This window comes from Nerophis lumbriciformis, linkage group LG04 (genome assembly GCF_033978685.3).
Source record: "Nerophis lumbriciformis linkage group LG04, RoL_Nlum_v2.1, whole genome shotgun sequence".
NCBI classification, from domain to species: Eukaryota; Metazoa; Chordata; class Actinopteri; order Syngnathiformes; family Syngnathidae; genus Nerophis; species Nerophis lumbriciformis.
In genome coordinates, this window is record NC_084551.2 from 1860001 (window position 1) to 1872861 (window position 12861).

General features: G+C 42.6%; 1 protein-coding gene across 4 annotated transcripts in view; it reads right to left on the reverse strand.

Annotated features, from left to right (window-relative positions):
* Positions 1-12861, reverse strand: part of grik5 (glutamate receptor, ionotropic, kainate 5) — a 617387-nt gene that overhangs the window by 25607 nt on the left and 578919 nt on the right. For all 4 annotated transcript variants that reach the window (XM_061947301.1, XM_061947318.1, XM_061947309.1 and 1 more), the window contains 4 exons: positions 10210-10319; positions 9968-10141; positions 6729-6894; positions 1934-2159 (listed from right to left, as the gene is read on the reverse strand). In XM_061947301.1, coding sequence (XP_061803285.1) covers positions 1934-2159; positions 6729-6894; positions 9968-10141; positions 10210-10319 — 676 coding nt within the window. The remainder of the gene's footprint in view (positions 1-1933; positions 2160-6728; positions 6895-9967; positions 10142-10209; positions 10320-12861) is intronic.

Here is a 12861-nt window from a genome sequence, read left to right on the forward strand (position 1 = left end):
GAAGAATGGCCAAGAAATCATGAATCCTCCCAAGGTATGCAAACTTATGAGCACAACTGTATATACACATACATACATACATACACAAATATACTGTTTATATGAGGTAGACCAATCGACTTGGTTATTTAATAAGTAGTTTGCCAACTGAAAAATTGTGGGCACCCTGTTGTACAGTAAGTACTTGTTTTATTATTATCTTTGTAGTTTGTATATCTTGTTCGGCATTAGCAATACTGCTACATAATGCTTAGTGTTTAACTAACGCCAAGTCTGTTTAGCAAACGGCTTCTAAAACTTGTAGCTCGTCCTCCTTGTATTCAGGCTCAAAAATGTAAAGTTCTGGATCATCATTTGAGTGCATGATAAAGGAAAATGTGTGCTTGTCTTATATAAGGATTGTGAATGATAAACAAAGTAAAATTTAAAAAAAGCAGTCCCCCTTTAAAACAGGAGAAAAAGCCAAGAGACAGCTCAGCTCTAGAGATAGGTTTGCGGGCACAACCGCGGAGTCCGCGGATTATCCGCGGATCGGGCGGATGAAATTAAAAAAAATTAAGATTTTATCCGCGGGTCGGGTCGGGCGGTTGAAATAAAAAAAAAAAGGATTTTAAATAGATTCAGGCGGGTGGCAGTTAAACCAATTCGGAAATATATATACATAGTTAAATGTTGTTACCCACATACAAAAAACGAGCAGGCACCTGCAGCATATGCCACAACAGAAGAAAAAATAAAAAAGAGATGGACACTTTTACGGAGCGGAGAAGGGACGCCTCGCCGGGGTCCGGGACCGAGGCCCCTTCCCCCGAGAGGGCCCCACCGGGAGCCGTAGCTGAGGCGATCCGCGAGAAGGGCCCGACGCACGTCCAGGGTCACCACCGCGCCCACCACACCGACACCCCGCCTCGTCCGCCTTCGCCGCGGCCGGCGTCACACGCAGCAGGTAAGCAGCTTACCTGCCCGCCACCCCTGTTGCCGGGGGCGCGTAACAGGGGTCACTCCGCGCGCAGTGCGCTCACGAAAGGGGTGGGGCTCACCCTGGTTGATATAGACAGCAGCTGGACGGTGGCCATGGAAGTCGGAACCCGCTAAGGAGTGTGTAACAACCCACCTGCCGAATCAACTAGCCCTGAAAATGGATGGCGCTGGAGCGTCGGGCCCATACCCGGCCGTCGCCGGCAGCGAGACGCGCTTGGAGGTGCGCTCAGCGCGGCTCCCATATGATTGCGCACTGGTGTGCGTCTGGGTCGTGACAGCGTGGCACGCGAATGTCTGTGCTGCATTGGATCAGTCTCCTTTCTTTAACAGGCACAAGCTTTATAACCTCACTAATGCCTTGCATCGTCTATATTAGATATATAACAACGGGCGGGTGCGGGCAGGTGCGGTTCTGATCAAATGTTAGGTCGGGTGGATGGCGGATGGTTGACGACTTTCTGATGCGGTTGCGGATGAAATAATTGCCTATCCGCGCATCTCTACTCAGCTCATATATCAAAATACTGAAGTCGAGGTTCAGTACCGCTGCATTTCATTTCACTTTTACTCCATGTTTATTTTTAGTGCCAGGCTATATGAGGGGGTCACGTGGGTGGAATTGTCTTTAAAATGGGGATGACTGAGAGCCCCTGTAAAGTAAAGAAAAATATAGGGAGTCACATTCCATGCTAACATTTATGGCAAAAAGACACTTTTAGGGTCCATGCATCATAAACGCAGGAATTTAACACCAGTGCTCTTGCTTGTTAGTGCAAGCGCGAAGCAATTACCTGCGTGTTTACCTGCTCAGACACTTTACGATCACTTGGATGAGAAGATAAACGGTCCGTTTCAGATGTCTAATTAAAAGTGTCTATTCGGCGTAATTGATCTGCATTGATGAAGATGAGATAATAAGATGGCCCACTGTAACCGTGGCTTGTAACTTTACCTAGCGGCATGCCGATGCCGTATCCTTTGGTGTCCAGCAAGCCTCCGATCTGCGTGAGGTTGCAGTTGAGGCCGCGGTGGTACTCGTTCATGGTGCTCTCCATCAGGAACGCGTACTTGGAGTTGACCACGCGGGCGATGCCCTCCTCGGTGCTCTTGACAAACACGCTTGGCTGCTTGGAGTACATGTAGTTCCACATGCGCTGGTACGTCTGGTAGCGGGAATTCTGCAGAACAAGCCCATCATTTAAATGAGACCACATAAATAAATAAAAAAAAGCTAAAATATCTATTCAATTCAAAGAAAATAATCAAATAAGTTTGGGTGAAAATTAGAGATGACCGATAATATCGGCCTGTCGATATTATCGGCCGATAAATGCTTTAAAATGTAATATCGGAAATTATCGGTATCGGAAAATGGATGGATGAATGGATGGGTTTCAAAAAGTAAAATTAATGTCTTTTTAAAACGCCATAACAACAACAAGAGTGTTGTTGCCGGTGCTGTAGCCGTGGCTAACATCCATCCATCCATCCATTTTCTACCGCTTATTCCCTTTGGGGTCGCGGGGGCGCTGGAGCCTATCTCAGCTACAATCGGGCGGAAGGCGGCGTACACCCTGGACCATACTACGCCAACCCTCCCGGATTTTCCGGGAGACTCCCGAAATTCAGCGTCTCTCCCGAAAACCTCCCCGGAAAAATGTTCTCCCGAAAACCTCCCGAAATTCAGGCGGACTTAGGTCCATGAGGACCTGAGTCCGCTAACCCACAATATAAACAGCATGCCTGCCCAATCACGTTATAACTGTAGAATGATGGAGGGCGAGTTCTTGGTTTCTTATGTGGGTTTATTGTTAGGCAGTTTCATTAACGTCCTCCCAGCGCGGCAACAACACACAACAACAGCAGTCACGTTTTTGTATACCGTAAAGCAGTTCGTCTGCCGTAAACAGCTATGTTGTGACACTCTTAAACAGGACAATACTGCCATCTAGTGCATTTGATGAAAGCACTTTTGTGCGTGCCACACATCAATGCATCATCAGAGAGGGCGTTCAGCATGGTTAGAAAAATAGTGACAGAGAATAGAACAAGGATGGACAATTCAACTCTTAACTCAACAATGAGTAGATGAGTGTTATGTGTGTGTATATGTGGAAATAAATGAACACTGAAATTCAAGTATTTCTTTTATTTATATATACATATATATATATATATATATATATATATATATATATATATATATAAATATATATATATATATATATATATATATATATATATATATATATATATATATATATATATATATAGCTAGAATTCACTGAAAGTCAAGTATTTCTTATATATATATATATATATATATATATATATATATATATATATATATATATATATGAAATACTTGACTTGGTGAATTCTAGCTGTAAATATACTCCTCCCCTCTTAACCACGCCCCCGCCCCAACCACGCCCCCTCCCCCACCCCCGACCGGGAGGTGGGGGTGGCCTAGTGGTTAGAGTGTCCGCCCTGAGATCGGTAGGTTGTGAGTTCAAATCCCGGCCGAGTCATACCAAAGACAATAAAAATGGGACCCATTACCTCCCTGCTTGGCACTCAGCATCAAGGGTTGGAATTGGGGGTTAAATCACCAAAATGATTCCCGGGCGCAGCCACCGCTGCTGCCCACTGCTCCCCTCACCTCCCAGGGGGTGATCAAGGGTGATGGGTCAAATGCAGAGAATAATCTCTCCACACCTTGTGTGTGTGTGACAATCATTGGTACTTTAACTTTAACTTTAACTTTATATATATATATATCTACATCCTGAAAATATGCAAACAAAACTGTGTTTGGATAATTGATACTTCAAACTAGCATAAATAAATATTAAGGAATACAACATAACTTGGCTTCTGAGAGCTTCAAAATGTAGTGAATAAAAAGCTAAAGTTGTTGATAAACAAGCAATTATTTTAATAATTAAATATGGTCATTTTAAATGAATTATTATGATAATTTAAAATTAATTATTTAAAATATGTTTATTTTAATGTAAAATTCTATGGCTGGATGTAATAAGGAGTCAGAAAAAATAAAAATTAAAATACAATTAATTTTGATGTTTTTAGCAAAATATAGTAAAAATGTATTTAGTTTTTTGTTTTTTTTAAATTAATAAATATCTATTTATTTTTAGGTAAGATAAACACAATAATACAATTTATCTCTAGTCTGGATGATTTAGTTCTTGTCACCCTGTTGTCCTCCCGTAGTGAAAAAAGGCTGTCTTCACTCAGGTCCGCATGGAGCTGGAGGGGGCGTGGCCTCCAGCTCCGGCTGAAAATCGGGAGATTTTCGGGAGAATATTTGTCCCGGGAGGTTTTCGGGAGAGGCGCTGAATTTCGGGAGTCTCCCGGAAAATTCGGGAGCGTTGGCAAGTATGGTGTGACAATCATTGGTACTTTAACTTCAATTTACCGCACTAAATTAAAACCTTGATTAATCGTGCTATCAAGTTTGCACATGTTTTAGTAGATCAGGTTGTGAGTCGTCCTATCAAGAAACAATTTTTTTTCACCCTCATTTCTGCACATTTCCTAATGTTGACAATAGGGCTGCAGCTAACGATTATTTTTCTATCGATTAATCTATAGATTATTTTTTCGATTAATCGGTTAATATATAGATTATTTTTTCGATTAATCTATAGATTATTTTTCCTTTTACCGATTATTTTTTTTATTTAAAATGAAGAGGAAAAAATAAATGTAGGCCAGTTTTTTCAAAAGGCATGGCTTTTATTTACAAAAAAAAAAGTATGGCCAATCAGTCAACATTGACAACAACATGACAAAATATTCTGTAACAATGTAAACATTTAAAACTTTTAACATTTAACAAAATTAAAAGTAGCTTATTTGCTTTTTAATGTGCAAATATAAAAGTAAACATCCAGTGCAAATCTTAATATTCTGGAATAGTATAAGCATTTCAAAAGTAAAAGTATTGCTTATTTTGCTTTAAAATGTGCAAAAATAAAAATAAACATCCAATACAAAAAAGTGCAAAACGGAAATATTCTGTAACAAGTGTAAACATTTCAACAAAAGTAAAAGTATTGCTTATTTGCTAAAATGTGCAAAAATAAAGCTAAACATCCAATACAAAAAAGTGTACAGTGTAAACATTTCAACAAAAGTAAAAGTATTGCTTATTTTGCTTAATAACACAACAATGATAGTATGATTAAAGTGAAAGTTAATTGTTGGTTTGTACATAGTATATGTAACTGTTAATGTTGTAAAAGGTATTTGCACAACTAATTAACGTTAGCGTTTGTGACACGTCTTGTGCCGTGGGGTTCTTTCAGGACCGACAGACTGAACGCCAGACGGCTTTGCCAGGTGTACAATCTTTTAATTTTACACAAAGTCTTTTCTCTTCCAACTCTTTTCTCTTTCTTTCCTCGCTTTTCAGCTCCTCTTCCTCGCTCGCTCGTCGTCCCCTGTCTCTTGCGGCGTCGCTCCCGGCGCGCCCCGCCTCGCCGCTCGCTCGCCGCCGCCGCCTCTCCACAGCGTTAAAGAGGAGCGCGTCTTTGTAAACACTGAACAGGCACGCCAAACGCGCCTCTCAGAGCAAACGGTGCTTTAGTTTATGAATTTACAACGCAGATACAAATGACACATTCATGTTTTTGTGTAATGATGACAACGTATACGCACGCGGACGATTGACTTGTTGATGGTGATGGCAAGAACGCTGTCGGGGGTTTTCTTTTCAAATGTTCGTTCATAGCCGTTGTGCTGCTATGATAGGCCATTTCCGCTCGACACAGTGTGCATACAACAAAATTATTAGGCCGTTTATTGAAATACTCCGACACTTTTGACGACTTTTGGCGTGCTTTTTTCCCCTCGCTCGCATCGTCTGCTTTGCGCTCCGCCATGACAGTAGTGTGACGTAAATATGCGACGCGCCGACGCACAAAAACGGCGTCGACGTATTTACGTAACCGATGACGTCGACTACGTCGACGCGTCTTTTCAGCCTTAGTTGACAATATCCTTTAGTAGCAAATCAGGCTCCAGATTTCACTGCCTGTCGTAAAAATACAACTATGGCGGGTGACGAATGAAACCTTGTGAATCTTGAAAATACTAGACACGAGGCAGATAATAAAAAAGATGCATGGCAGGAGGGGAGAGAAGACAATCTACCGTGAATAACGACAAAGAGAGCATTACATCAGCGTGGACGGGAAAAAGTGTGAAGACATTATTTGCTTCGAGCTGATGCATCATCTGTGCTGCAGGCGTGGGGTAAACTAGCACACAGGAGGTGGTTGAGCACTTAGAGGGAAAACGTGGCGGGATTGATTGTCTGTGGAGCACAATTACATTTATTATCTGCGTGGGGGGAAAGGGGAACAAAAGTGTGTATTGCTGAGCTTATATTTGGAGCCACACCAGGAGAGTACAAACACTGGCGCACTCACAAATAACCACTCACCTCCTCACAATCCCATATGTAAACACACCTACACGCACACACACATAGCATAGTAGTGCAAACACAGATGCCAACACAGATGCCCGCGAGCGCTCTCGTACGCAAACAAAGGCAGTCAAGCTCTTAAATGCACACGGCCGCTTTGAGATAAAGCTGCAGACGTGCTAACGCTCACAGTGCAAACATTAAGACACAAATGTCACGCCGCGTTGCACCGTGGAGTTGGCGCTGATTTTTAAGAGCAAGCAAAAATCGGGATAGACAGAAGCCGTACCATGAAGAACGTCATGGTGCTCCCTCCGTGGATGGTCCCGTACTCGATGTTGGTCTGGTCGGCCAAGTCGTCCGGGGACTCGATGGGGGCCTCCATCCTCTGCACGGTCAGGAAGGCGGCGAGGTTGGCCGTGTAGGACGAGATGATGATGAGGGTGAACGCCCACCTGTGCCATGAAAGGGGGAAGATGTATGAGAGTCTACATTTTTTAAAATCGCTTAAATGTTTTAACAGTTTATGAGCACGACCGTGTCCCTCGGGAAGTCCTGTGGGGAGTACTCAGAGAGTACGGGGTATCGGACTGTCTGATTGTGGCAGTCCGCTCCCTGTATGACCAGTGCCAGAGCTTGGTCCGCATTGCCGGTAGTAAGTCGGACACGTTTCCAGTGAGGGTTGGACTCCGCCAAGGCTGCCCTTTGTCACCGATTCTGTTCATAACTTTTATGGACAGAATTTCTAGGCGCAGTCAAGGCGTTGAGGGGATCTGGTTTGGTGGCTGCAGGATTAGGTCTCTGCTTTTTGCAGATGATGTGGTCCTGATGGCTTCATCTGGCCAGGATCTTCAGCTCTCACTGGATCGGTTCGCAGCCGAGTGTGAAGCGACTGGGATGAGAATCAGCACCTCCAAGTCCGAGTCCATGGTTCTCGCCCGGAAAAGGGTGGAGTGCCATCTCCGGGTTGGGGAGGAGATCTTGCCCCAAGTGGAGGAGTTCAAGTACCTCGGAGTCTTGTTCACGAGTGAGTGAGGAGTGGATCGTGAGATCGACAGGCGGATCGGTGCGGCGTCTTCAGTAATGCGGACGCTGTATCGATCCGTTGTGGTGAAGAAGGAGCTGAGCCGGAAGGCAAAGCTCTCAATTTACCGGTCGATCTATGTTCCCATCCTCACCTATGGTCATGAGCTTTGGGTTATGACCGAAAGGACAAGATCACGGGTACAAGCGGCCGAAATGAGTTTCCTCCGCCGGGTGGCAGGGCTCTCCCTTAGAGATAGGGTGAGAAGCTCTGCCATCCGGGGGGAGCTCAAAGTAAAGCCGCTGCTCCTCCACATCGAGAGGAGCCAGATGAGGTGGTTCGGGCATCTGGTCAGGATGCCACCCGAACGCCTCCCTAGGGAGGTGTTTAGGGCACGTCCGACCGGTAGGACGCCGCGGGGAAGACCCAGGACACGTTGGGAAGACTATGTCTCCCGGCTGGCCTGGGAACGCCTCGGGGTCCCACAGGAAGAGCTGGACGAAGTGGCTGGGGAGAGGGAAGTCTGGGCTTCCCTGCTTAGGCTGCTGCCCCCGCGACCCGACCTCGGATAAGCGGAAGAAGATGGATGGATGGATGGATGGATATTTACTCTATTTTATTTATTTATTTTTTATCGTGTTCTGTTTGTGTTGTGTTGTGTTTGCTCGGTACTCGTTTTATCTTTTAACCTGTCCATTGTACAGCACTTTGGCTACCCCTGTGGTAAATTTTAAATGTGCTTTATAAATAAAGTTGATTTGATTTGATTTGGTCTGTACCATGAATCAATTAAGTGGACCCCGACTTAGACAAGTTGAAAAACTTATTGGGGTGTTACCATTTAGTGGTCAATTGTACGGAATATGTACTGTACTGTGCAATCTACTAATAAAAGTTTCAATCAATCAATCAATCGTCTTTATTTTTAAGTTATCCAGCCGTGATTTTACCAGTCCGAGTAGATTTTTCTCCATGTAGCCCTCGATCTAAAATGAGTTTGACTCCCCTGGTCTACATCATAAGAAAAACCTGAATTAGTTAGCGAGCAAGTTAATGACAAACTTGAGTGGCATCTTGCATTGACTTTGTAATGTGCACTACCGCATACCTGCCAACTTTTGAAATCAGAAAAACCTAGTAGCCAGGGTCCAGGGGCCGCAGGCCCCGGTAGGTCCAGGACAAAGTCCTGGTGTGGGGTTCAGGCTTCGCCCCCTGACGCAAAATGATTATTAGCATTCAGACAGGTTAAAATGTTGCTAAAAGCATCACTTTTCTATCAGTCACAGTGACTTTTCAAAACAAAAATATTACAGCAAAAATCATATGGGTTGATTGACATGTTTATTCTGTAAGATAACTTCAATAGTTTGAAATTATTTTGACAGTTAATGCCAGTTATCCTGTCAACCTTTCACAAGACTTCAATTTGTTAATTGAAAGTATAAACACTTTTTACAGTAAACAAATGGTAAAACAGTACTAAACAATTCCATAAAAAAAAAAATTGGTGTCATTATTAACTTTCTGTCCAAGCTTGTATAATCTACTGCCTTGTTCAATTGTAAAAAATATTCTGTGCCTAAAATTCACATTTCTATCACAATTATCATACTGTAAACATGGTAAGCTAACTTCATTAAAATTAATAGTCCTGTCAATAGCATGGAATTACAATTCAAATGTCGTTTTTTTGTAAGCCTTTCAAAAGAATTCAAAATATGAAAAATTCATGAAAATTAATTGAAGCCATCAGACACTTGAAAAGTGGCACATCACATCTCTAATGTAATCATTTGAACTTTTCAACAGAAATAGCACTGCAAAAATATTAAGGACATACTTCTGTATTTTGGTAGTTATGCTGTCAACATTTAACAAGATTTCTTCAACTTGGACTTGAAAGCATAAATAGTATAAACACTTTTAACAGTATAACAGTACTAAACAATTCCAATAGATAACATTGGTGTCATTACCTTTTAGTGGCTGAAATCCGAAAAACGTTGAAAGTTTTCCACTTGTATCGCTAGCAACGGCATTAGACTTGTGTTTTTTTGTCCCAACGTGGTCTTTTACATCGCTAATTCCTCCGTGTCCGATCGAAAAACCTTGTCTGCACAAGGTGCAATTCGCGCAGTTTTCACCCTTTTTGGAACGGATAATTATTCCCGGATAGGCTTTTGAATATTCTTCACGGAATGACTGCAGTTTTCTTTTCGGTTTAAGACCCGTTTGCGATTTTCCTCCGGCTGATTCCATGATCGTTCGCTCGTTTGGAAACAATGGCCTCGTGCTTGGCAGCGGTGCTATAAATAGCCTCGCGCATTTAAAAAAATAATTTTTTTTTAATTAATGAAAAACCGTAATTTTTATCACTGCAACCGTAACCCGGAATAGGTTGATGAAAACCGTACTAATTACGGGAAAACCGGAGTAGTTGGCAGGTATGCTACCGCCACCGACAGGGCTGGAGTGGAACGCCATGACACTCCCGATGGACTCACCACACTCCGCTGACACATCTGGTGGACAAGGCTCTGGGCATGATCTCGGATCCCTGCTGCATGAAGCCGCCGACGGGGAACCACAAGCTGTTGCCCAGAGTGTACTGGTTCTCCAGCATGTCCCTACGCTCCCGCAGACACGGGTGAGGGTTGTACCACTCGTAGGGGCTCAGCCTGGGACAGAAGTAATGTGGAAGGAAGTGAGCCACGTTTGTGTGACGTCGTCATGTCAAGATAGTCACCTTGCAGCCAGGAAGAGCACGCAGCTCACAGCCAGGTAGGCCAGCAGCATGAAGAGCCACACAGCCGGGGAGAAAGGATCCAGGAAGGAGAAGTAGCCCGGCTTACGACCCTGGGAGCAGACAAGAGGGGGTTGGTGTCAATAAGGAAACTCCCAGCATGCACCACAGCGGGGCGCTACTGCATCCTTCAGGGCTCTATTTAATACATCTGGGAGAGCTTTGATCTGCTAAGGCAGACATCCATACATTACATGCTCTGTTATTAGCAATGTAAAGTACTACAGAGACACTCTGACAATATTTGGTAGACGGCTGCGTTGACCCTGGATCTCAGGAAACAGAGTGGACCGACACCAGCAGATGACATGGCACCCCAAACCATCACCCAACCATGCAAATTTTGCATTTCCTTTGGAAATCGAGGTCCCAGAGTCTGGAGGAAGACAGGAGAGGCACAGGATCCACGTTGCCTGAAGTCTAGTGTAAAGTTTCCACCATCAGTGATGGTTTGGGGTGCCATGTCATCTGCTGGTGTCGGTCCACTCTGTTTCCTGAGATCCAGGGTCAACGCAGCCGTCTACCAGCAAGTTTTAGAGCACTTCATGCTTCCTGCTGCTGACCTGCTCTATGGAGATGGAGATTTCAAGTTCCAACAGGACTTGGCGCCTGCACACAGCGCAAAATCTACCCGTGCCTGGTTTACGGACCATGGTATTTCTGTTCTAAATTGGCCCGCCAACTCCCCTGACCTTAGCCCCATAGAAAATATGTGGGGTATTGTGAAAAAGAAGATGCAGAATGCCAGACCCAAAAACGCAGAAGAGTTGAAGGCCACTATCAGAGCAACCTGGGCTCTCATAACACCTGAGCAGTGCCAGAAACTCATCGACTCCATGCCACGCCGCATTAACGCAGTAATTGAGGCAAAAGGAGCTCCAACCAAGTATTGAGTATTGTACATGCTCATATTTTTCATTTTCATACTTTTCAGTTGGCCAACATTTCTAAAAATCCCTTTTTTGTATTAGCCTTAAGTAATATTCTAATTTTGTGACACACGGAATTTTGGATTTTCATTTGTTGCCACTTCAAATCATCAAAATTAAATGAAATAAACATTTGAATGCATCAGTCTGTGTGCAATGAATAAATATAATGTACAAGTTACACCTTTTGAATGCAATTACTGAAATAAATCAAGTTTTTCAAAATATTCTAATTTACTGGCTTTTACCTGTATTTATATAGCGCTTTTCTCTAGTGACTCAAAACACTTTTACATAGTGAAACCCAATATCTAGGTTACATATAAACCAGTGTGGGTAGCACTGGTAAAAGGTGGGTAAAGTGTCTTGCCCAAGGACACAACGGCAGTGACTAGGATGGCGGAAGCGGGGATCGAACCCGGGACCCTCAAGTTGCTGGCACTCTACCAACCGAGCAATACCGCACCAATTTCCCATTGAAATTCCCATTTCAATGGGGATTTCCCAAAAATTTGGGAATTTCGGGAAATACAGGACTTTCATCAATTTACTTAAACCAGGGGTCGGAAACCCAAAATGTTGAAAGAGCCATATTGAACCAAAAATACAAAAACAAATCTGTCTGGAGCCGCAAAAAAAATAAAAGCCATATTACATACAGATAGTGTGTCATGAGATATAAATTGAATTAAGAGGACTTAAAGGAAACTAAATGAGCTCAAATATAGCTACAAATGAGGCATAATGATGCAATATGTACATATAGCTAGCCTAAAGAGCATGTTAGCATCGATTAGCTTGCACTCATGCAGTGACCAAATATGTCTGATTAGCACTCCACACAAGTCAATAACATCAACAAAACTCACCTTTCATGCACAACCTTAAAAGTTTGGTGGACAAAATGAGACAGAAAAAGAAGTGGCATAAAACACGTCCTAGAAAGTTATACATGTAAACAAACTACGGTGAGTTCAAGGACCGCCAAAATTAGTAGGACAAAACGGCGCTCGCCAAATACTCGAAACAGTGATGCATGTTTAATATAAACAATAACAGTAACAATTAGGGAGGTTTGTGTCATGTTTGTCCTCCCACAGGAACCATATTAAAACAAAAAATAGATTTTTTTTCCCCCTCATCTTTTTCCATTTTTCATACATTTTTGAAAAAGCTCCAGAGAGCCACTAGGGCGGCGCTAAAGAGCCTAGAGCCGCGGGTTGCCGACCCCTGATTTAAACAATATATTTTACAGGAGTAAAGTCATGCAACTTCAACAACGGCGCCTCAAATGATTGAAAACAAAACTATTATGCCAGAGGAAAATTGATTACCGGAGTACAATTGTGAATGAAATAAAATTTGTTTTTAGTAAAATAATACAAATAATGTAAATGACTATCAAAAAAGTGCACTTTTATCAGAATAATGATATTTTGAGAAATAAATCACAATGTCACCAGAAAAAAAAGTCTTAATTTTATGAAAAAAAGCTAGTAAAATGACAATGTAAGTTTCAATTTTAAAAGAGCATAGTTGGAATATAAAAAAAAATAAAAAAAAATTAAAAAAAAAATTAAAAAAAGAAGAAAAAAAAGGGTGGTATTTACAGAAAAAAAACATAGTTATGAGAATGTTTCTAAATTGACGAGAATAAATTTGTAGC